Consider the following 26,389-nt stretch of genomic DNA (forward strand, 5'->3'; position numbering starts at 1 on the left):
TGGTGTTCACGGCTTCATCTTTACTCGTTTACGAAAAAAAAAAAATGTATGTGTTTTTATAGCACCACCTGACACATTATACTATTCACGAAAGAGTACAGTACCCATTTACGAACTGTCTTTACAGAATAAACTTTTTTTTTTAGTAAATACCGGTGAACTTCGTCTCCTTAGCAGTAACAATAGAAAGAATACACAAGACAGCCCAATGTGATCTTACTATATTTATCACATCTGTGTCATTATCTACAGTTGATATCTAAAATTAAGTACTTCTCATCGATTTTCACACAAAAAAAGTTAGTAGTATTTCCTTTTTTGCCAGTTTAACCCTGCAGCAATGTGGAGGTTATGGTAATATCTACTTGGTAAATAAGGCCGACAAAAAGATTTGTTTTCTTTCATAATAAGTTGCGTTGGACAATGCAACAGAATCAAAATGATTAAAGAACCACCACCACAACCGTCAATTAAGAATCACTTGAAAATTGATCAGCTATAGACGTTTGACACTAAAGCCAACCAAAACTGACTTGATAAATATAATACTTCAAGACGCCTCTGAAACAAGAAGTCGTATACTGATGATGGAAAAACAAACTAATGCTAGTTTTATGGAAGTCATCCCAGCCGTGACTCTAGAAGATGAACCTGACCACCAACAATGACCTTAACCTTGGACCTAGTGACAATGACTGTACATATATCCGGTTAACATTTATAAGTAATTATGATAAAAAGTTATAACGGACCGACGTACACACCTACATTTTATAGAGCCAAAATAAATTTCCTATCAGCGTGCATATGAACCAAAACTATCTACAGAACTTGCCTCAACTATATACACATGTACATCAGTACTACCGTTTTAAAACAACTTTTTGTGTTTAAGCCTATATTCTTTAATAAAACGATTCGCCGCAAGGCCAAAAAACGCAACTTAAACATTATGCATAGCATTATTTCATTGGATAAAAAATGCTGCAACTGAATTATACAATAAATAATTGACAGTGGTTTCAGTCACTGAACTTGTTTGATGCACATTTTAGTCAATATTTTTTTAAAAAAATACGTTGTCAAGTCTCAGTATTTACATTTTATTTCCAGCAGTCGCCTCCCATTTTTATCATTTAATAGCAGTATCGACTTTTAGTAACACTGAAAACTAATTTGTCAATTACTTTTGTAAAAAAATATACCACATCGAAAAAAGGTTAGATATAGATGGAAATCTTAATATATTTTGGACACGTGCAACTATAATCAACCCCCTAACTTTATCATGTGACAGCGCTACGGTCTTGGCCGCTTCTTTGCGTTCTAAACCGACAGAATTTCCGTGCTTTATGTTATTATTTATGACAGATGGTAATTATCTTTCATCGATCCAAAACTGTACTATTTCCAGTAGTTGAAAACATTTCTTATTCTTCACTCTGCTATTAAATGTCACCTCTTGGACACGAGAGTTTAAAATGAATTTGATTTCTGAATACTGTGTGCACTGTATGTTCATTACACCAAATGCTTAATGTTTTTCACCTTAACTTGCTGGACACGATCGATTCTGCCTATGCGACCAATGTAGATCATGATCAGCCTGCACATCTGTGCAGTCTGATCAAAATCTGCACTGTTCGCCATTCAGTCAGTATAATTTTGGTAAGCACTCCTTTTAACAGTCCAAATTGAAAGATGGACAAGTTCACTGTATAAATTTAGCTGGGTAACGGTTAACAGGAAACGAAGCATAATATAAATCCATCAAATTTGCATAAATTAATACCCTTCAATTTACTTTTGTTTATGCGCATGATATTTGAACCCATGCAGATGGTTACCATGGTGTATTGGTGTTCTTTTTCTGCCTAGCCCATAATAAAACCGCAAAACTTGTTCATAGGTACGTATCTAAAGTGCCGCGACTTTCTTATACAATTATGTGCCAAATTGAAGTTCACAAAACATTTACCTCGTAGACTTCAAGCATTTCCAGCTTGTTATTAAATCCGCATAGTAGTCACGACAGCATCCTTTCAAAATGAAGACATGAGTCCTACCTTTATCCCTAATAAAAATCTATGTATCTTGTGATATACGCATTTCTTTCTTGTACATATGTTGCTGTGCTATGTTCTGCCAGATGCACCGGCCTGTAAGGGTCTTTACTTGACACATGGCATACTTTTTTTCACAAGAAGCGTTGTTTTTTTATGCAACTGTAGTAAAACACGATTTATTTGTATCTACTTTTGCATCCTACGGGACAAACTTTTTTTTCCTGTATCTGTTGTTTTTACAACTAGACGGTCTAAGGGAAACAACTGTTCTAAAACGTGTGAATAGCCATGACTGGGTTACCGCCGGTGTGCGCTCAAATTTAACAGATCTTTGAACCGATACTAGGACAGTCATTGCAAAAAATGTTCAAGATTCTGATCGAAGCCATTTAAGTACACGAGGTAGGCAGCAGAAACAGAGAGTCGGAAGAAAAAAATATGTTTGAAGAATGAAGTAAGAAGTGAATATTAGCAAAATTTACAAGTTTATGTTTTTAATGTTCTTTCAACAAAAGTTGCTGTTCCAGGAAACCCTAAACTGTAGCAGAGAAGTAACCAGGGAGTTCTATTCATCGTAAAAGCGGCGGATTTTCATCCAGAAATTGTGTATGCTGTTTAACTAAGTCATTCAAGTTTGTCCACAAAACTACCATACACACAAGTTTTTGTATACACGAGAAATACTAGTCCTAAATATAAGACCTGACATAACTCATATCACTTTATAAGTTCATTTTAATTGATATTTTACATTTTTTATTTTCCATGTTATGTCAGGTCTTAACGTTGAACTGAAATAACGTATAGCACAAAAATCGCTTCAGATTTGAATTTTGATCTGAAGGTTTTTTAATGACTTTCTGGCAAAAATGACTGAAACTTTCACATTGAGTATGAAGAATATCATAAATGTGCTTAAATGGCAGCAATTAAAGTTATATTTTACCTTATTTGTTATTAATTAACCGATTAATAAATCCAGTATCCAATCTGTTGAAAGTTTTGAATAGTGGCACGGTAAAACCGAGGGTGTTCCGGATGTAAACATGATTTGCATATTAGAATCATTTCTTGAACGAAAGTTACCTTTTCTCTATTCATACAGAGAAACTATAAATGTCAATAATCTTTCTATTTCCAGAAGAGACATTTAAAATTTATAAGGATTAAAATAGAAAATATACATTTATGATGAAAAAAATCAAAATTACAATGAAAATATTTGGCGGAAATATTTTTTCGTCTACCGCGATCAAATTTAATTGGTACTTTCAATTTCGAAACAAGATGGTGGCATGTCAAATATAAACATTCGATGTCAAAAGATGAAGCGTCATTTCGTGGATAATAATGAATGTAAATCATTTTAACCTGCAGATTTGAAGCAAAGGTATTTTGTTCCTATTAGGTACAAAGTTTACCGACTTTATAATATTTTAGAAATTGATTTTATGCTACACTTCTTTCATACTTAGCGTTTAGACGTCGAAAAAGGCTTTGATAGTAAAAATGTAAAATGTCAGAATATTGACTGTTGAACGTCAAATGACAACTTTTTCACGTCTAATTATTTGGACTAGAGAAATACGTGATTACTTACCTTGGTCTCATTTTCGATCAATGACAAGACATTGTTCAACCAATCCGCTAACTTTTACACAGCAAATGCTGAAAGCTAGTAAATGAATGTTGAAGTAAAAAAATATATATATAACTAAATGTATCTCGGAGCTGCTTTTTGAAAATAGCTTCTGCAGTAACATGTGAGACATGCGCAGTGGAATGGAAATGCTGATGCAAACGGTGCCAAAAATAGTATCGAAAGAAATAAAACAAGGTCGAAAAGCTTATCACACAATGATGTTTAAATATTCCTAGTAAAGGAAGAATGACAAAGATGTGCAGTTTCAGTCCAGCTTAAGAATTTCTGAAGTCAATTACAAACTGCTGAATTATATACACTGTAAAAAGATAAATTACTACAGTATTTTGGTGTATAAAATGCAGTTCATTTTAAATATAAAATTATAAATATATATTGATTTTTTTTAGAATTAATAAAGTAATTAAACTTTTTAAATGGACTGTATATTTGAAAATAATAAATCCTCAATGTTAGTTTCTTTCGTTCTAGATTGAAAAAGAATACTTTTCAGAACTAATTTCTAAATGTAGTACGTGATAGGATTAATAGTCATTAAAAACTTTACATTTATTTATATCACTTGAAAGAATTTTAGCATGGGCCGCAACTTTTGACGTTACGTCACTGTTTATTTGAAAATATTAATGCCGCAAATTCAATTAATACAGTCATAACAAAATGGCTGACATTTCTTATATCATATACTGAAATATTCACATGTTTCTAATTTTGAAACCGATTTTGAAACTTTTTTTTTCCGTTTCAAATAATTTAAAGAGACCTTACAAAAGCAGCGAGTATTTATTCATATGTAAATTGTATTAATCACATCACTTTCAGGCGAGCGTGTGAATATATGTATTGAGAAACCGGAAAACAATTTTAATTTTTTAGTCAAAAGCGGGGTTTTCCAATAAGTCATTTATTTTGCCCTAAAATTATCCAAAAAAAAAATCGTCAACGTAATACATTGTTATAAAACCTTTTGAAAATAGCCCTTTTTCAGAATTATGGAATGCAGTTATACTCATTGCATGGGAAATGATGTACTAGTATATAAGAAAATCAATGATTACGGACGCAATAGAAGACTGATGTAGATTAATAGAACTGTTTACACAATAAGGTATTGACGAAAAAGACGCCAACATTTACCCTCATGGAATATAAGATATCAATATTACAAGCAATTGTTTCACATGAAGCTACAGAAGCAAAATTACTGAGAAAATGGACGCACACTTCACATAGAATGTCCACGTGTCTCAAATGTGTGCAAAACGGATTGTTTTTCCAATGGGAATAAGACAAATTACGCCTTAAAATTCGGCTGAAGTCCTGCATGCCGCCGCGATGTTGAACGATCGGATTAAAATAAGCAATTCTGCCTAAAACTGACGTGACATGAGATCATAGATGTAACCAAATACTATACCAGGTGCATGTGATGAGATCCTATGTATTAATATCACTCGAATATGTATTACAAAGCATGCAACTTCCACGTTGTTGAACTTGATTTTCAAGAAATCAGTACTGCCCTTAGAAAATCAGTGGAGGGGATGAAGGGCATGGAAAAAAGAAAATAAATAATCTGGCCCCAATGTTTAAGTAAATGATTTCATTTGCTCCATAAAAAAAAAACAATTAGACCTTAGAACTATCAAAGATATCTTGGGAATCTTAGAAGAAAACTGTAAATATTATTTTTCATATCCTATTAATTTACCCCAGATTCGACAAAATAAGTATATAATCTGCAATCAAGAATACCTATATAGTATCCTTCACATTTTTTTGCCGCACCGCTTGAATTTATTCTCCCACATTTTAATATAAATTTGCTTCAGCAGGTCATTTTAATAAGCTAAAATTAAAATGGTCAGTCTATACCAAAGGCTCAAAAATGAACAAAAAGTCACAGAAAGACTTCCTGTGCGTCGGGCTAGCAGTTTCTTACATCAACATTTCTAAAATTTCCACTATATATGCATACAGGGAAAAGTAACCACGCCCGCTTTGACGAATCACAATAATTTGAACAATCTTCGTAAAGGCGCACCCAAGGAAAAATCGGTCTGGCACTTTAATGTTTCCACTGTATACATATTGGGAAAAGTGACGACACCCACTGGCGGCCATGTTTTCTGATGAATCAAAATAATTACCACAAGATGATTTGCTTACCATATTGCTACATGTATGCTTTATTCAAATAAAACGTTATTCATACATTTTGAAGTTGTACGGAAATTTACAAGTTCCTCTACCGGTCGCAGTCCTTACATTGACCCAATATATCGGCTGAAGTTACATTTACGTTACATTACTTCCCTTCAAAGTTGTAACATTTTTAACTTCAGTTTCTGCCGAATTTGATAATACAGCCAGATATTTTACAGAATAAAAGCGCACTGTCTTTAATATATTAACAAGAGCTGTCCGTAAGACAGCCAAGCTCGACTATTCGAAATATTGTCCCAGAAGCAGGAAAATATGACCCAAAAAGGTTAAATATCAAAAGAGTTTCAAGTTCAAAAGGGGGAATAATTTGACCAAAATGCATATCAGTTATGGGACTTGCTGCTCTTAACTAGTTTTATAACCTCGAAGGCACATGTGAAGTTTCAATTAAATATCTGCATTAGTTTTGGAGATAGAAACTTGCATGTAAAACTTTTAACCAGAATTTTCAAAGTCCAAAAGGGGGCATAATTTGCCCAAAATACATGTCAGAGTTATGGGACTTGATCCAGTGAGGTTAGTAATTGATCTAGAAAAAGAAAAAATAAGTTTCAAATCTATATGCCTTTTAGAAATAGCTGTATGTACTTGCACGCAAAACTTTAACCAGAATTTTCTAAGTCCAAAAGGGGGCATAATTTGCCCAAAATGAAGGTCAGAGTTATGGGATTTGCTGCTATCAACTAGTTTTATAACCCCGAAGACACATGTGAAGTTTCAAATCAGTATCTGCATTAGTTTTGGAGATAGTAACTTGCATATAAAACTTTAACCAAAATTTTCTAAGTCTAAAAGGGGGCATAATTTGCTCAAAATACATGTAAGAGTTATGGGTCTTGACCCAGTGAGGTTGGTAATTGATCTAGAAAAAGAAAAAATAAGTTTCAAATCTATATGCCTTTTAGAAATAGCTGTATGTACTTGCACGCAAAACTTTAACCAGAATTTTCTAAGTCCAAAAGGGGGCATAATTTGGCCAAAATGAAGGTCAGAGTTATGGGTTTTGCTGCTATCAACTAGTTTTATAACCCCGAAGACACATGTGAAGTTTCAAATGAATATCTGCATTAGTTTTGGAGATAGTAACTTGCATGTAAAACTTTAACCAAAATTTTCTAAGTCCAAAAGGAGGCATAATTTGCTCAAAATACATGTCAGAGTTATGGGACTTGACCCAGAGAGGTTGGTAATTGACCTAGAAAAAGAAAAAATAAGTTTCAAAGCTATATGCCTTTATTTGATGGCTGTATGTACTTGCATGCAAAAACTTAACCAAGGTGTGACGCCGACGCCGACGCCAGGGTGAGTAGAATAGCTAGACTATTCTTCGAATAGTCGAGCTAAAAATCAACTAAATATCAGATTAGTACCTAGTCTACCTATCAATAATAGCCATACACTCCAACGCTTGAGATGATCTTCCCTTCCCTTAACGTGAATTTCCCTTTGAAACAATTTTTATTTTAGTAACTGTGGCATACACCTAACAAGCGGCAACAGAAAAAAAAGCTCCAACCTTTCTGACCTAATAATAAGCTATACCTATATACCGAGTTTCATGACAATGGCGGAAAACATATTTTCTATTTTCACTCGCAGAAACCCCAAATACATTCCACAGCTAGTTCTTCATAAGCGTGCTATATACTAAGTTTGATGACAGACAAAGCTTACTAAATTTATAACCGGGAACAATGTTTTTTATGGTCCCAACATTTTTTCTAATTATAGAAACCAAAACATTAACCCTGGCCTTACTGCATCTCAATCGTTCTTTTTAAGTACCAAAAATAGCAAATTAAAGCCTGTACCAGGAGATGAATTGAAACTAAAATTATTGGGCGGAAACATGAAAACTTGCTAGACGCTGCCTATGTATAATTCCGCCAGTCAAATGACATCGAAAATCTTCTTCTTAAAAATACAGCTAGTGAAATCTTGAAATCTTCATATAAGAAGCCTATACAGATATGAAAATCATACAATTCTTAAAGAATGTCTGGGTCACTTTTACCATCTACGACTTTAAATATGAATAACTAAACCCTAATATGTAACACTTGTTTTATAAATCTAGTGCAGCAGTGTTTTGTTAACATCACTTTACAAAAGGGGATTTGCTGCTTACAAAATGTATCTTATAAGGGAAATATATTTCGTCGTTTGGGCGGAGCAGATTTGACGAAAATTGATTTCCCTTGTCAATTAGGTCTCCGATTGGTGGCGGTTTGTCGGGCGTTCCTGACCGACAGACGCCTTTCATTTCGTTCAATTTCATTTTAAATAACAGTGTTTATGTAATTCCATCTTTTCATAAATAATTCAACAAGGACTAAATTATGATAAAGATTGTTACATAAAAAGAATTTATGTGGCTTGTACAAGCAGTATGTGCTGTCAGAGTTCCTACATTATAGTTCCTCACCACTCTCCCCAGGGAAATGTGAGGCCTGTTGAAGTTATACATGTTCTTAGTAGTTACACGTTATTATGAAAAAATAAGATATTTGATTGTTTATTGTCACTTGGTATGAAATCATGTTATCATGTATACGATTAATACACGGTATTAGTCAGTTAGAAACTTTCACAGCTATTAAAAATAATATAAAGCATTTTGTTGTGTTTTTTTTTCTGTTGTCATATATCGGTGTCTGGGTCGGCAAGGCAACAAGGTTTTCGTGTTAGTGACACACCATATGCAGTCCTACGCGTATAAACGTCACTTTTTGCAAAATCTATGAACATGTTATCGATGGATTTACCAAGCTGCAAATATTTCTTTATTTTATTTATTTTGTTGGGTTTAACGTCGCACCGACACAATTTTAGGTCATATGGCGACTTTCCAGCTTTAATGGTGGAGGAAGACCCCAGATGCCCCTCCGTGCACTATTTCATCACGAGCGGGCACCTGGGTAGAACCACCGACCTTCCGTAAGCCAGCTGGATGGCTTCCTCCCTTTAAGCAATATCCGCGAGCGACATATAATAAATATACTCGTACACCTAAAATAAAATAGTTATTATTTAACGTGAAACCAGTTTGGTAAAGAGTTGTTATTTACCAAGAGTCTTTAAACCAATTGAAGAGATGTCCATCTGTTTGTTTTTGATACCACTTTAACTTTTAGTCATGTACAACATATGTTGCAAATGATCAAATCGATAACTAATATACATTATGCAATTTACATGCGCATAAAGCGGCATTAATATATTAATCGAACTTTCTTATAACATGTACCACAAAGACTCAGTTGTAAATGATAAAATATAATATTCGACTCGAGTCGAACAGCGGTAAGGACGTGCTTAATTTTTTCCACTGTATCTAATGCTTCGAAGCATTTTCTGACCAAGACTGACAACATGAACACGCATAATCCTACAGAAACCTTTCACATTTGAAAAATGAATAGCAGAGCTGTGTCCTCGAGCAAATCACGACTGAAGTCGTCACGCGCAGACATATGAATCCGTCTAATATATCATTATGGCGGGCATTGCCATTCATCAGCTCAAATAAACCATGCAATTTGCAATAAAAAAGGACACACATTTTTTTTTCAAATATCACCAAAACTGTATGTGTACACTGTAAATAGTTTCGTTTTAAACTCTAATTCCTTGTTCTATTTATTTTAATTTGCAAGTGTGTCAGATTGAATGTCTAATATACCAAGTTGTTGGGGATTTTCCTAATCTGCTGCTAAATAGGACCGACCATCTTGATTCCTACATAAAACGTTTGTCCCCTATCCACAAAAAGTGCATACAGTTAAACCGCCATACTATAAATTCACTTATTTCTTATCAAAAAATAAATAAAATAAATATATATATATAATAAGTAGAGTATATTACAGATCAACAAACACTCCCTTTTAAGATTTTAAAATCTTACTCATCATACGCATCCAAAAGATCTATAAGAAAAAACGTCACGGACGATGGTGCATGAAACGTTACTTCAAAATTCATCAGTTTTCAAATAATCCTAAAATATATACGTACGACCACAAAAGCAAGTTATTTCAAAGAACTTCTCTACTTAATATTATCATCCAGTTATGGTTTATTTGAGGGAGGGGGTGCAGTTAACGTCACACCGGCACACTTTTATGTCATATCATTTTTATGGCGACTTTCCAGGTTTTCTTGTGGGAGAAGACCTCAGACGTCACTGCGGGCATTAATTTCATCATGGGCAGGCACCTGGATAGGACCACCGACCTTACGTAAGCAAACGGGATGGCTTCCTCACATGAAGAATTCTATGCCCAAAACGAGGCTCGAAAAAATATTTTGGTCAGTCGTGAATCAAGTAATTATAATTAAAATTGAACACCTTCCTGATGAAAATCATCGCCACAAACGTATGAGAAAAGAGGCGCCAATTTCCCTTTTTGATGCGGGAACTACTTGCACCATTTTACACCTGTTTTCCGAGCTGCTTTTTTCCGGGTTTTTTTTGTCTTTTTTTGTTTTTGGTGGTTTTTTTTAATTTCGATAAAAAACGATGTGAAAAATGAAACTCATTTCCGTATTACAATGTCAAATAAATCAAGACGTTAACGAAAACAGCATCATTTCTAAAGTAAGAATTATTTATAGCTACAGAACATTTTGAAAACAGAAAACACAATCTACTACAGAAATATGTGCATTTGAATAAAACATTTTGACACGATATGAAAATCAAGGTAGACGATGACCTACAAAACATTCTTATTTAAAGTTATCACAACTTGTAAAAAATATATAGAGATCTAGCATCATTTTATTCATGTGCTCAAGTAGACGCAATCATTTCTGTTGAAAAGGTACATGTAGAATTGGGCAATCACTGAAAACAGCCTTTGCATATGAAGCTTTATTTTTTCCCTACACCCTGCAGTACATTTTTCCAAATTAATTATGCTGAAAATACACAATTTTTGTCACGTTATTTCCAGTAGACAACTTTTTTTACCAACAAGAAAAATCCGACAACAGTATAACGTTACTTGTCTCGATTACTGGGGCATTGGCGGATCATACCGATAGAAATCTGCCCCAAAATTGAAATGGCATAATGGTATCTTACATTTTGGGAAAAGTTCAATTATTGTCCCAAAATGACAAAGGAAGAAGAATAATTCTATGAAAGGCTAACGGGATTGGTATCAAAAAGATATATAGGGTTGTAAACACAAAGAAAGTCATAGAAGTTCACATCTACACATAATCAGATCACGACAGACTTTCCTTCAATATTGTCATATAGATCTATATTCAAAACAACAAAATTCAGAGGAAACAAAAAGTTAAAATATGTTACATGAGATTACATTTAATAACATTTAACTGTTAGACGGTAGATATAACGTTTCGAAACAGGCAAAATGCACGTAAAACGTGTGCTTCCCTGTGGAATCTTCAACATTGTTAATACCTCGATACTAAATTTTAAAATGCATTTCAAATACACAATTAATTTTTAAACCTTTTTTATCTAAAATCATAGACTGTATATTTTTGCAACTTTTGCCAGTAAAAGTTTCGTCACAGCAGCTGACAAAAACTGAAAATGCTGAATTTATGTGTTGCGTAAGTGTAAAATTTTGATGCCGATTTGGGCAAGTTTGCAAAATGCCTGTTTCAAATACTGTTTTCACTTTTATTACAATAGGATAAAAGCACAAAATGCTTGGAAAAGTTATAACACATATATGCACAACTTTCTACATATTCAAATACATTTGAGGAAGGCCAGTAAATGATCGCACTCAAAAACTTAGTTGTACGTGTTATTTCTCATTCACCGACCAAAATGGCTGCTTTTCAAACAACAATACAGCGCTGATGTTTAGTGGCTGTTTGTGGAAAAGTTAGACCTGTACATACCAATTTTCTGCCACTCTCAGTTGCGTCACTCATTGCTTGATTGAATCAAATCGGGTCTCATGTAAAATTATTTGGAATTATTTATAACTATGAGATTTTTTTGTATCAATATAGTTTATACATGTACATGTAAATAACCTTAGTCGGCTGGAGTCACGTGACATGCAAATATCGGTTTAGATTGAGGTAAATATGGAAAAATATTTTCTAACGAAATTTTATATTCTTTTGTTCTAACATCTCGAGAAATTTTTGTATATTGTACTATTGGTATTCTAGGAGATATTTAATTTCGAATCCAAAAATTATTTAAAAAATGCAAGCATGTACCGTTGAACTGCGTTCCCTTCCGCACCTGCACATACGCTTATGTTTCTATCAGGGTTTTTATTTAAGATTTTGCAGCGTAAATAGTGTGCAGAAATATTCTGTGGTGTTGAATTTAATAGTGTCAAGAAGTGTGTAATGTATTCAAATCAACTGGATTTAAAATAGGGTGCAGGCTTTGAGCGGTTCTCTATTTAATACTGGAGGGAAGATTATAAAGAAGAAGAAGAAGAAGTGGCTTCGAATTAATATGCAGACTGTGATTAATTGGAACAATAATTCACATCAGAATAATGCCATTATTAATTATTTTTAAAGTTTCAAATTTCAAATTATTATTATAATATTCTTTATCAAATAAAATCATTTTAATATCATTATTATTATTAATAGTAGTTGTAGATCTATTATTAAATACAATTATTGACGTTGCTGTTGTTGTTTCATTAATATCTAAATATTCATTTAAAAAACAAAAACTAAAAAAAAAAACACTGTTTTATAAGGAAATATATCGGCAGTATTAAACTTGTCTTTGGCTATAATGGGCAGAAGAAGAAAAAACACAAAATTATCACTGATTATATAATGAACATCATAGAGGCGTATTTTCTGCCATTTTCTTGTTGGTTTCATACGTACAATACGTGTACAATGAACACAGGATGACTTCAAAAGTAGATATCATGATATTTCAAGGTGTCAAGTCCAGTTTTTTTAAACACTCAGGTGTTAGAGGAATGTACAAACTACAAAGCGTCCGAGTTTCGTTTGAATACTAAATTGGATAACTAGATCTACTTTGGGTTTAATCTAAATTTTGAGTTACCCCAAGTCAAGTTAGTTTCTTTTTGCACTGTTTCAAAATGATTAAATTATGAATGGCATAATTATGTTAGTAGGTGAACCTTAAATCAAGGATGTTAATATAATTCACAAAATTCACCACTTGTGACTATTCACTTGAATGTACTGTATACAATAGGGTTATTATAACAGTAGCTTGATCTGGGATGCAGTATTCGGCTCGAGTGGATTTTGCCAGATCGGATCTCACGAGGCGCGCAAGCGCCGAGTGTGATCCGACCTTGCAAAATCCACGAGAGCCGAATACAAAGTCCCAGATCAAGCTACTGTTATAATGACCCTTTTATTATATACCTTTAAAATCTTGATTCTTGTTTTGTTCTTGAACGAAATCTTCAATGTTTATCGATATTAAATGGAACATAGTGAAGTTTTTATGTGTGCTTTTTATAGAAATATGTCGGGTAATGTATATTAATGAAAATAGTCCGGCAGCATGCAATACGGAAGGTACAATACGGAATTTAAAAGGTACAATACGGAATATTTGTCTGTCTGTTCATATTTAATTGTGAAATACAAGCAGATTTTTTTATAGAATTTATATAGGTATATAATAAATATAGTTATATAACCACCAAAACTGAAAAAATACAATATTATTATTTCGTCTAAGTAAGATAAAATAGATTCTGTAATTGAATTGCTTTCAGAATAAAAACAAATGTGTCAAGTAAATCCTTTTCCAAAATTCATTGCATTTTGCTAGAAAGCAGATGCCAGCTCCAACAGACAATTCCTACGAATCGTGGTTGTTCCGTTCCTTTGTAAATCAAATGTCAAGTCAACATTCGACCACTGCGCTGTCATGGCGAAAATTGTATTTGAGCAGAGCAAAATTGAAGGCATCAAGCCGGACATCGGCGCTATTGTCAGGATTTGCAATGGTAATACTATAATATTGCTAATTATGATTGTTAAAAAAGTGTTTTCAGTCCATGACATTGTCACAGTGGAAATTTCACAGGGTGAGAATAATTTTCAGTCGGACCGGGGCTTGAACCCTGAACCCCTCACATGAACTTATGTTTTGTACTTGTTTGCTATCTTGCCGACTTTCAATAAATCTTATCTTACAGGGTAAGTGCTCTAACAACTGGGCAGACTGGCTGCCAGACACATATTCTTCTGATACGTCAGGGCACTTGTTTGGCCATTTTTGGGGCCAAATATGGGTACAAGGGCGTAGCAGCTGAGGCGGCAGGGGCGGCACCCGCCACCCCAATATTTCGAGGAGCGGCAAAATGCTGAACTCGTAAATTTTTGAAAAGGCTAGAAAATATAATTGAAAATAAATACAGCGGTCTTCCATTTATCGTGAAGTGCATCGGCGACTGATATGTACAGAATCTTGTCATATCGCTGACACCTTGCTTGATCACTTTGGTGACTGGGTATTGTACAAAATCGAAAATCTGCAACGACCAAGGTTGCCGTGTTTTAAGGCCCCGCAGACTCAGATTATAGGCAATACATTAATTAATGAAAGTTAATCGCATTTAATTGCTTACTGCCAAACTTGCAATTAATGTTGTGTCTCAAATTCTGCCGACAAAGGAAAGTATCTTGAGTAAAACACAAACGCAACTCGGGATCTTTAGATGTCTTTACATAAAAGATATTAAATTAAATATTTTTGACACTTAAAACATATTGTTTGAAAATCAAAGGCACCAATCATAATGATTAAATTCAGATCTAGATCTAGTTAAATTAACAAGTATTACAGCTTCTACATAAAAATATAAAAGGCCAATCAGCCTCGCAATTTTGCATTTCCAAATCGATCATTTGGTAAAAAGAACCCTGTACTCCGTTCATTCAACCAAAAAGCTATAAAATACTTCTTTGATTCAACCTTCAATGGTTCATAGAAAACAGTGAATTGCGTTTTACCTTTATAATGCCATTTAATGACTAAAATGCTATAAGGATTAGATAACCCCTTTAAGTTAGGGTCTTGTTCTCGATCCCCTACTTAGACATTACTGGTTTTACCCTGGTAAGATAATGTCTGTATCTAACATCGTACCGCCATTACAGTGTTTAAACATAGTAAACTGTAAATAGGGGTGAAAACTCGAGAAAAAAAGGAGTATGTTCAACAGATACTGAGCAGTCCAAGAAGTCGCAGACTGCACCATTTACTCTAGCTATATGCAAAATTTTCACGGGGCCCCCGGTCATAGGAGGGGGACACCCCCTCCCAAACCCACCCCCTCCGCCGCCCCAATGCTCAAATCGTACCTACGCCCCTGTACCAATCCCCTCCTAAAATAATATGTTTTTTTTCCCTTTCTCAGAAGAAAATTCCCCTGATGATAGATTACCTGACACAACTAGATATGAACTCTTTCTGGTAATATTATAGTGCCTCTAAGGAAGATTACTGCTGCAATATAGGAACATTAGTTAGTAATAATTGAAAACAGTATTGTAATGTAAAAAAGAAATCCGGGCTAATATTGTGGAAGTTCCAATTCAATTCATTGAATCAGTCTGGATAGAAATCGTTCTGAATGGTAGTGATGTGTTATTCATTGGGTGTATATATAAAAGTCCCAACACTAAAAGGGAAAATGTTGAAAAACTTTATGAATTATTGGACTATATGTGTTCTTTAAATTATTCACATTTTTTAACAATGGGGGATTTTAACCTTAGAAATATAGACTGGGAAGTAATGGCAACTGATGCTGGAGAAGAGCAGCCAGAATCAGAATTTGTAGAAAAAATAAAGGACTTGTTTTTATTTCAACATGTAAAGGAACCAACAAGATTCCAGGAAGGAAGTGAACCTTCACTCCTTGATTTGATCTTCACCAACGAAGAAGATATGATTGCTGACCTGGCATACATTCCAGGATTAGGTAAAAGTGATCATTTGACATTGACATTTGAATTCATATGCTACAAGGAAATAAGGGTAGATGTAACAGATACAACTACAATAAAGCAAATTTTGTAGACCTTAACAGTGTAGAATGGGCAGTTATTGACAATCTAGGAATCCAGATGTCTTGGGAGGTATTTGTTAGAAACCTTACCAATAGTATTGAGAAACATGTTCCAAAGAAAATAGCTAATCCAAGACATGGGACACCCTACATTGACAAGGACACTGTGGGCGCCATTAGGGAGAAGAGATCAAAATGGTTAAAATATAAATATAACCAGAATCGTTTGTCATATAACAACTATTAGACAGCAAGAAATAGAGTTGGTAGTCAATTGAGAAAGTCAAAATATAAATATGAAAAGAACATTGCAGATAGCATAAAATCCAATCCCAAAAAATTCTGGAAATATGTCAGAACAAATTCAAAGTCAACATAGGGATAAATACAATTAAAATTAATGGAATAAAAAGCACTGATGACCTTGAAATAGCTGAAGAATTCAGTAATCACTTCACATTGTTGTTCACCTTAGAAACCGAACCCATACCAGAACCAGATAATACAGTAAATGAAGCCATCTTTAATATAGAAATCAGGCCTTTTTTTTCATCAGTTTGGGAATGCCACCGACACCGGTGGAATTGGGAAAATGCTCTTGGAAATTGTCTTAATTGGGACAATTTGCAAATTACCAAAATCTAAATCAATGTGTTCTTGTGTGAAATATTAATGAATTGCATTTCAGTAATTGTTCAACAGTATTATAATTTACCTAAATAAACATACAAATTAGCAAAACTATCTTAAAACAGCAAAAACCCTAAAAGGTATAATCATTTGGGAATTTTCAATTCAACTTTGGGAAAAAAACATACTTTTTTGCATTGGGACTACCTCCTTTTACCGGAGGTAGATTTATAGGGGAAAAAAGCCCTGGAAATAAATAGCCAAATTACCATGAAGATGATTCAAGAAGTAAACCCAGCAAAATCAAAAGGACCAGATGAGATACACCCTAAAATTATACATGAATGTGAAGATACAATTTGCAGAATCTTAACAAGAATATTTATAACTGCCTAAACAATGGAAAGATGCCAACGTCGCAGCAATACATAAGAGTGGGAATAAAACTAACGTTGAAAACTATCGACCAATTAGTGTTACATCAATCTGTTGTAGAATAATGGAAAAGATCATTCGTAATGCCATAGTTCAACATATTGAAAATAGTGATCAACTGTCAAATCACCAACATGGATTCAGGAAAGGCAGGTCATGCACCACTCAATTATTTGAATGTATTGAAGATTGGACTACTGCAATTGATGAGAAGTATGACTTTGATATTATTTACTTAGATTTTAAAGCGGCCTTCGATAAGGTTCCGCACAAGAGACTGTTGAAAAAAATCTGGAGTATTGGTATTAGGGGGAATCTATATAATTGGATTAAAGACTTTCTGGACAATAGGCAACAAAGGGTTAAAGTTAATGGTTCCATTTCCAAATGGCAGAAGGTTACAAGTGGAGTTCCTCAGGGAAGCGTGTTAGGGCCAGTGCTGTTTCTAACATTTATCAATGACCTACCTGAAGTTCTAAACTGTGCGTTCAAACTTTTTGCTGATGACACCAAACTGTATTCAGTCATAAAAAGTTTTGATGATGAAGAAAGACTACAAGATAATATCTTCAATGCATGTGAATGGGCCTCGGAGTGGCAAATGTTGTTTAATGCAAAAAAATGCAACATGATGCACGTCGGCAATAAACCATGCAATGAATACTATATGAAGGATAATGAAAACAAAATAGTGAAAGTCAAACAAGTGAAAGAGGAAAAAGACCTAGGAGTATTTTTTGACGACAAGATGACATTTGATAAACATATAAACTCCAAGGTCAATATTGCCAATAGGAACCTAGGATTGATATTCAAAAACTTTACCTTCATGAATAAAGAGATGTTTTTGCAACTTTATAAGTCACTTGTGCGCCCCCATCTCAAATATGCTTCAGTTATCTGGAAACCAAGATTTAAAAAGCAAGCTATTTTAATTGAGAATGTACAGAGAAGAGCCACAAGAATGCTGAAAGGCATCCATGGGTTAGAGTACAGTGATAGGTTGATACGATTAGGAATACCAACGCTAGAATATAGGAGATCTAGGGTAGACGTCATTGAGGTTTACAAACTTATGCACAAACTTGACATAACAGCCACTAACATGTTAACTGTCAGGGAAGAAACAAATACAAGAGGCCACAATCAGAAACTATTTAAACCTAGAGCGCGAGTAAATATTAGAAGAAATGCTTTTACGCATCGTGTTGTGGACACTTGGAACTTGCTTCCCAATAGTGTCATTGAAGTACAAACTCTAAATACATTTAAGGCTAGGTTAAATAGACACTGGACAGGCGATTATAAGTTTCATGCCAAATGTTACAACTTACAACCCATACTTAAATTAAATGTGAAGTGATAGGTGTTTTATCATGATACAAGTGACAGATAAGTGCTTTACAGATCAGGAAAGCTATAAGAAGCTAATTATCCATCAGTGTGAATAATTATAAATTTTAACTGTGTTGTGTAAATAAATGTATTGTGAATAATCGACTGAAAAAGAATACAAGTGAGTGAATTATTAAAACAAGAGATAAAACAACAAAAAGTGAAAACTGAATATTATGCCAATATGGGAAAACAATTGCCAAAAGGGCCTAAGAAGCTAAGTAGCTTAGCATCCAGAAGAGGATGTTCCGGCCTCAACGACTAAGTAAGTATTAGTAAGTGTGAAAAGTAGTTACATGTACATGGCTAAAACTTCCACTTTTTGTCTTAACATCGAAAAATTCCCCTTCCTGAGGGTATGGGTTCCTGTCCCCAAAAGTTGTCTAGTGCCCTGTACGTGATAAGTTGGTACCATGACATGTCATGGGATAGGATTTGAATATTGAAATGGGGAGAAAGTGTGTAGGCGGCCGGATAGGTCTGGCTGCACATTTTTCTCACCCTGGCAGTGACATTTATAGCGTCCAACATGAGACATTGACGGCATTACACTGGTTTGTCAGTTGAGCAATAATTGCTTATATAAATACCTACTGGAAATCAAGGACAAATTTCAAAATTATGGGGAAATATGTCGGGGTATAGGATTTCAGTATTAAAATGAGAAGAAAGTGTGTAGGCGGCCAGGTAGCTCAGTGGGTAGAGCATTTGAATGGTATTCCGAGGCCCTTGATTCGAGTCCAGGTCTGGCTGCACATTTTTCTTACCTGTTGCACATACACCGTTACAAGTTGGAAATTCATCCTCCCATTTTGGAGGCACATACGGTGATACTATTGGCGAGTGTTTTAAGACTATGAATCAAACAAGCATGCCATGTTGAGTACCATATGTTTCAGTGTGAGAAATATGTGGTACAAACGGAAACCACGCAAATAAGAAAACTATCTCATATAACCAAACTGATAGCAACAAATTTTTTCTTAGTCCATGTTATTGTCACAGGGCTTAGAGCATATTTATACAATATACAACGGACATCAGAAAACTATCTGATTGCGAAACTGTGAGCTCTACTTGGCTGCTATTCCAAAGAAAATGATAGTTTATGGAAAACATGATAACTTATCGCTGTTGCAATTATAGATATAGCAGCTTTAGAATTTATTATAATTTAATTGCTCTCATTATTTTTGCTGTTTTAAATACAAATTGCAAGTGATGGGAAACAGAAGTTTTTATTATCCTTAAATCCCTAAAAAACACAATCTTGAATTTGAAAAAATATTTATAATAATTAGCCATTTTTGTATAGTAGATGGAATCTTTTAATTTTGTGTTTTCTCTGGATTTAAGGATTAAAATAATAAACTTACACTTTTCTATAGTATTTTAGACTTTGATTGTGCTCATAAATTGCTGAATTCGTTTTTTCTGCAAAAGTATATAACAGGGACTAAAGGAAATCCCTGAAAAAATTTCATATTCAGTTAGTCTCCGACCCAAGTGAGATGATCTATTTCTATAAAAATATTTACAAAATACTTCGTAATAATGGCAGCTTTATGACACTTAATTATAGCTTTTCCCTGGCACTTATCATATACACTGGTAACACAGTACATAACAGTACAAGTATTTTCATTATCAGACCTCTAGACTTTTGGTCTAGTGGTCTGGTTAGTGGACCCCTTTCTTGAAGTAGCCACTTTCTTGAATGTCAGATGATAAAGTAAGCCATCCCAATAAGCAGAATGAATATTTAGCCATATAAGAAGTTTATAAGTTCTTACCTCCACTTTATTGAAATTTCTCATCATTTTACCAGTAGCACAGCAAGCATGGTAAACATGATCTCAAGCATATTACAGTCATAGTTCTACCTATGGTGCCGTGTCACAGATGAGAAAATATTTATTAAATGCAAGACTTACCCCACACATACATTGTAATTTGTACATAAATATTTTCTGTAATAGAGAATCTTAATCTCTGTGACAATACCATGGATTAAGAAAAAAATTGTTTCTTTCTTCACCCTAAATATCTTCTGTAATGATCTTGGAGCATAATTATGCTGTTGCTCTATGTATGTCATGGTTTTTGTGTGTGACCATGCAAGTACATGTAACTATGGTTGCAAATTCTGAAGCCAAAGGATCAAGTCCCAGGCTGGCTGCACATTTTTGTCACCCTATGACATTTGGCATCCAACTTAGGAATATGATGGCATCACACTGGTTAGTTTACAATGCCTGTAATTGCTTTAAAGTTACTTAATGTAGAATCCACTAAAAATTAAGGATGAATTTAAAATATGGTGGGGGGAATATGTCATGGCTTTGGACATGATTAATTAAATGGGGTTGTGTAAGCAGCCCAGGAGCTCAATTGGTAGGACATTTTAACATTATTCAGAGGTTTCTTTGATAGCTTGAACCCATGAAACTGCTTGTAGAGTAGCCTCAAACTCCTGTAATATTTAATGTCATAAAGACCCTCTGAAATTAAGGTATGGTTGAAACATGTTACGGTTTTAGACTTGATTCAGAGTTTAGGCAGAAAATCATTTAATGTGTACATGGCCCTGCATCTCTGTCAGCTAGCATTGGAACAGTATTCCAAGATCAAGGACTGGATTCAGGCCTGGCTGCAATTTTGCTTATCATGTGACACAGAGTTTGAAAGTATAAAGTGTGATATCATATGCAGGAAAATTCATATATGGGATACAAAATTGGTTTGCAATGAAACCATCTGAAACTTTGTATATTTCAGGTTGCACTGGTAGAGATAACGATTGACAAAGATGTGCCAGACTACTTGTTGATACTGTTCAGTATTTGTACAACCCTTCTTGTTTCCGTTCATCTTTTGGCCCTTATGATCAGTACCTGTATTTTACCACACATTGAAGCTGTAAGTATTATCTAAGAGTTTGTTACGTCAAATTGCAAAATTAAATGCCAGCAAAAGTAAAATTTTGAACCGCCTCAATAGTGTAGGGGTAGAGCGTCCACTTCGCGTGCGGGAGGTCATGAGTTCGATATCTGGCCGCGTCATACCAAAGACGTGAGAAATGGTACCAGTAGCTCCCTTGCTTGGCACTCAGCATTAAAAGGGAAACTGGTCTCTTCTCTCATACCCTCATGGACATGGATTCCATCAGGAATGAGGTGTTGAGAGTGATTAATATAAGTTGTAGAACTTCCTTCACGATAGACCTAAAATAAATTAAGTATAAACTAAAAGTAAAATGTTTCAGCATCTGCTATATCTACTTGTACTAAAATCATTGATGTACAGAATGCACAATTTCATGTCCCCTTGGGTGATACCAGGAAATGTTATACCTAGGAAATTAGATTCTTCTGCAGTATCTATGAAGAATAGTAATGTTATAATGTTGTCTTTTATCTCTAGAAACTTTTCGTTAAGGTTAAGAAGTTAGCAAGTGCCTGTATCTTCCTGTTAGTTTAATACATGAAATAGTTTACATTTATTATGCATGTTAGATTAGTGTCAGTTTGAATTAAAATCAGTTTATGATAGTTTATTTAGGCTGGACAAGTGGTTGCATGTACCTAATATATTATACAGATTTTCACAATTCAAAACAAGATGTAGATAACAAAAAATGACCATTGTTTACAATTTTTCTGTACAATGTACTAAGAATATAATTACCTATACTAACGCATAAACACCAGTCCTGCACTAAATACATTTTTTTTAAGTCGATTTTTGGTAATCTCTAAAACATTTAGTACCCTAAGGGTTCAAGATACAAAGTTTCAGCTGTAATTACTTATACCAAGCATATTTATTATATATTATAAACATAGAATTGCTCATAATGATCATAGTTGATAACAGTAAAGTTTGATTTCGATAGTACTTTCGGCATTTTTAGATTGAAAATTATTATTTATATCTGTTAGAGTAGCAGTTTTAAAACATTATAAGTATTTTTCTTCACAGGTTTCAAACGTTCACAATGTTAATGCAGTTAAAGAATCACCACATGAGAAGATGCAGGGTTTTATTCAGATGGCCTGGGCGTTTTCTACAGGGCTTGGAATAATTCTTTTTCTGGCAGAAATCACCATTATCTGTTGGTTACAATTTCTTACTATAAATAGAAATGCTGCAATAGCATCCACAGTTGTAGTGGCACCCGTTCTTGTGATATTTTTACTTTTTGCTGCATTTTTCTACAGACGGTTAATTAGTCATAAATATGAAAGATCGTACCGTGATTTGGAGGATTTACAACAAATTGCTGAAGAACTCCAAAATCATTCTCAGTTGGAAAATCTCAATAATACCACACATTCGCAACAAACTGTGTAGTGATAAATGTAAATTGAATCTGCGATTTATAACATGGAAATCTCTTGTAAAGATATGCCTTTGGAATGGATGACCCGTCATTGGAAAAGAAAAGTTACAGTGAAGTTAAAAAAGAGCAGACGGATTGGATGCAGGTTTTTCCACTTGTACATATTTGTACAATCACTGTTCCTACACCTTCGCTTGCATTTTCTATTGTACCTAATGTTTTAGCCAGTTGTACATTGCCAAGTCCTTTTACTTAGATCTAAATAGTAACAGCAGTCTGGATAAAAGTGGGATAGTTGTGTAAAGGCAAGGACTGTAATCAATGTAGGATCAGTGATGACTTTTCATAGAAAATTTTAACTTATTTTTATTTCATTGTTGTGTTTAACTTATTTTTAATCACTGTATTTTTTCAAAGCTTTGAGCTGATTTTTTTTTTCAGATTTATTCTTTAAAGGTAGTTAATCAGGTTTTGGTCAAGTAATGGATTTGTTTGAAAAGTAAACAAGTGACCATTTACATTTATGTTCCAAGAGTGCTTTACACAGGTTATTTTTCAAATCTGATTTTCACATTATGATTTGTGATAGAGTTATTTTAGTATAATGAGTTTAAATTTGTTAGATATGCTTAGCCTAAGAAATGATATGAATATAAGAATAGTCAAAATAATTCGACGTTCAGATTGTTTTATATTTGTGACGGGGCAATCTGAACAAGTTGGGATATTGCCCATATGAAAAAATTATCTCAATATTTCCTAGGATCGCTTCAGATTTGTTGGACTAAATATCGGAAGTATTGTTACTATTATGTTTGCCAAAGTTTATTGACATTAAATTTACTTGAAAATTATTATAACCTCCGTAAGGCTCCTTTTGTACAACCAAGGTAGATAAAAAAATTAGGAAGCTACATTTAAATGGTTTTTAAACTTTTATTTTTGTTCATGTTGAAATATCTCGGTATCTTTCAAATATAAATGTAAAACTATATTTTATATTGAAATCAGAAGAAAGACTCAGCCTTTTGTAAATTTTCTCATTAAAGGGGGATAATTGCAAATTCTTATGAAAATAATAAAACATCTATTTTTAATAAGGATCTTACTCTATTTGTTTAACCTTTTCTAGCATTTTCATTAGTTAAAAGGTCGTCATATGGTGACCCCCTATATTTCTGTGGAGGGTCAGTAGATTTTCATTTCAATCTAGGCTATAAATAAGTGGTTGATAAAACAAATCACTTAACGGGTTTGTTTATAAAAGAGACACAACGCGCAAATATGTGAGGTCGGGGACTCGGCTAATGACTCGCCCACCATTTACCATACTGACCCCACATATTTATGTGGATGGTGACTAACAGACCCAATAATAAATAGTCATGGACCTATTTTGCCTGAAATAAATCTCTTAACAGAATATTTCGAATGTGGAAAATGTTATAAAATGTTGCTTAAAAGTGTTTGACCACCTTTAAAGAAGTGTTGAATTATATAAAATAAGATTGAATTTTTCTTCTTTCTAAATGTGAGATTGAGTCACTCATTCGTTTACCAGTTGAATGTGAAGCCTACTTAAATTGCCTTCAGTACAAGTGGCCATTGATATTGTTTTGGGAAATCAAATATAATTTTGAATATTAATTTGGATTTTATAATGGAATGAAACAGTGAACTTCTACCATTTTCCAGGGGTCATGTGCAGTGATTTCTTTTTGCATTTTGGGAATTTGGTTTGATCTTTGTTTTTTTTATGTTAAAGTAAGTTTAATATTTCATATAGGCATTGACGACAGACTAGCGTGTAAATACATGGCACTGTTTACCTAGGTGGTGCATGTAACATTGTTTACTGAAGGAGTCTGTGTTGTTAATACTTGCCTTCAAGGTGCAATTAAAACTATGACAAAATGTTTTTTTAAAATTATATGTTCAGCCTTACATTATGAGTCAGTATTGTTTTATTGTTTGTATACTTGTAAGTTTTACATTTATATTGTTATATCTGTTACATTTATATAATTATGTATGTTACATTTCTGTTACATATTCAGCTTTACTTGCCATGAATGTAAATCGTAATTGTTAATCTCGTTTTGGCATAAAGTGACGAACTCACACATGAGACAAATTTTTCATAAATTAACCTTTATGTCACATATTTGATACACAGATAATCAGTATGTAACATTATTGAATTTTGTTTAAAACAATAGTTTAAATTAATAAATGTTAAATAAAAACATTGTCTTTGATTTCTGAAGTGAATTTTCCATTAAAAAGACGGATTCCATACAGCTGCTGCCTTGCAGACATCACATGATCAGCAGAAGCTGCTCATGCACAACCTTTCATTTCATTGCCCAAGTGAAGGTTATGTCAAAAAAATCACTGCTGCTTGTTCTAGCTGTGAATCAATGTTTACAGAGCAAACCTTAGCAACTTTTTTCTAAAAGTGATAGAGAGTAGTGCAAAAACTAAAATACTGATGTATTCTGGGAAACAATTAACTAATCGACCATTCAGTATCATGTATATTTCTGAAACTGCTGTAGTGTTTTATCTTTGGACAAACATTTTTATCTTTACCTAAATAACCATGTCACATTGTGTGGGTGGTCACATTGTGTGGGTGAGTCACTTTAAATTTGAGAATAAGGGCTTTTATTGTATTTTTCCTTCTGTCTTTATTTATCAATTTGTCAGATTTTGATAGTTGAGAAAATTATGTTTCATGCCTTTAATTTTATCATGAACAATTTTCAAGTTGTTTCCTTTATAGGGCACTAAATTTTCACCTTAACAAATGCAAGAACAGCCTGCAAATTTTTGGCAGTTGAAGACATGTATAAAAGAATTTAGCAATCTGATGAATTAGAACAACTCTCACACCAGCAATTGTTGGCTGTAGATTGTGTCACAGCTTACTGTAGGTTATTTTGTTTCACCCACAACTAGCTGTATGTCATACTATGTCATAGGTTTTTCCTTGTTACCCACAACTCGGCTTGTTCATAAGAGCATTGTTTGGTAACATCACTTCTCAGGGCTTAAGCTAGGCTAAGATTTTAGGGAGAAGTCACTTCTCCCTCAGGTAAGATTAGGGAGAAGTGGAGAGATTTTAGGGAGAAGTGGCGAGATTTTAGGGAAAACGTGGAAAGATTTAAGCACCATGACATGCAAGCTGAAAAAGGAACTAAATATGCTTTATATAACGTTACTATTTTTATTATTCCCTGTCTTTGTTTACAAAGTCTATTAATTTAAAGTAAATAACAAATTCACTGAAAATGTCATTGATTCTGTTTTCTTATCATTTTTAACCTTGTGAATCTAATGAGATTAAACTGCAATTTCAAGATTTTTTTTCACTCTTGCAATGATTGTCCAAACCAAAAAAACCCTTTAAATATGAATACAATCAAAAAAGTTAATTCCATATCAGCAAAAAAAAATATAAATCAAGCTCCCAGTGCTAATGCACTCAAAGTCAGTCACTTTAAATAACAAGTACTGTGAATTAAATACATGTCAATAGCAGTGACATCACTATGACATCACACGGAATACACATCTTTGATCTGCTGGT

At 33.7% G+C, this 26,389-nt stretch overlaps 2 protein-coding genes across 2 annotated transcripts in view; one reads left to right on the forward strand and one right to left on the reverse strand.

Annotated features, from left to right (window-relative positions):
• The window catches only part of LOC123534922 (lysine-specific demethylase 2A-like), an 87,066-nt gene extending 75,063 nt beyond the window's left edge, over positions 1–12,003 (reverse strand). Inside the window, exon 1 of the mRNA XM_045317404.2 lies at positions 11,845–12,003. Coding sequence (XP_045173339.2) covers positions 11,845–11,877 — 33 coding nt within the window. The 5' untranslated portion in view covers positions 11,878–12,003. The remainder of the gene's footprint in view (positions 1–11,844) is intronic.
• Positions 12,004–13,664: 1,661 nt separating this feature from the next.
• LOC123534923 (calcium release-activated calcium channel protein 1-like) lies at positions 13,665–26,161 on the forward strand. Its single transcript, XM_045317405.2, has 3 exons — positions 13,665–13,925; positions 21,234–21,374; positions 22,437–26,161. Exons 1-3 carry the CDS (start codon positions 13,755–13,757, stop codon positions 22,806–22,808), a joined length of 684 nt encoding a protein of 227 aa, XP_045173340.2. The 5' UTR covers positions 13,665–13,754; the 3' UTR covers positions 22,809–26,161.
• Positions 26,162–26,389: the final 228 nt, after the last annotated feature.

This window comes from Mercenaria mercenaria, chromosome 12, assembly GCF_021730395.1.
Source record: "Mercenaria mercenaria strain notata chromosome 12, MADL_Memer_1, whole genome shotgun sequence".
In the NCBI taxonomy this organism is placed as follows: domain Eukaryota; kingdom Metazoa; phylum Mollusca; class Bivalvia; order Venerida; family Veneridae; genus Mercenaria; species Mercenaria mercenaria.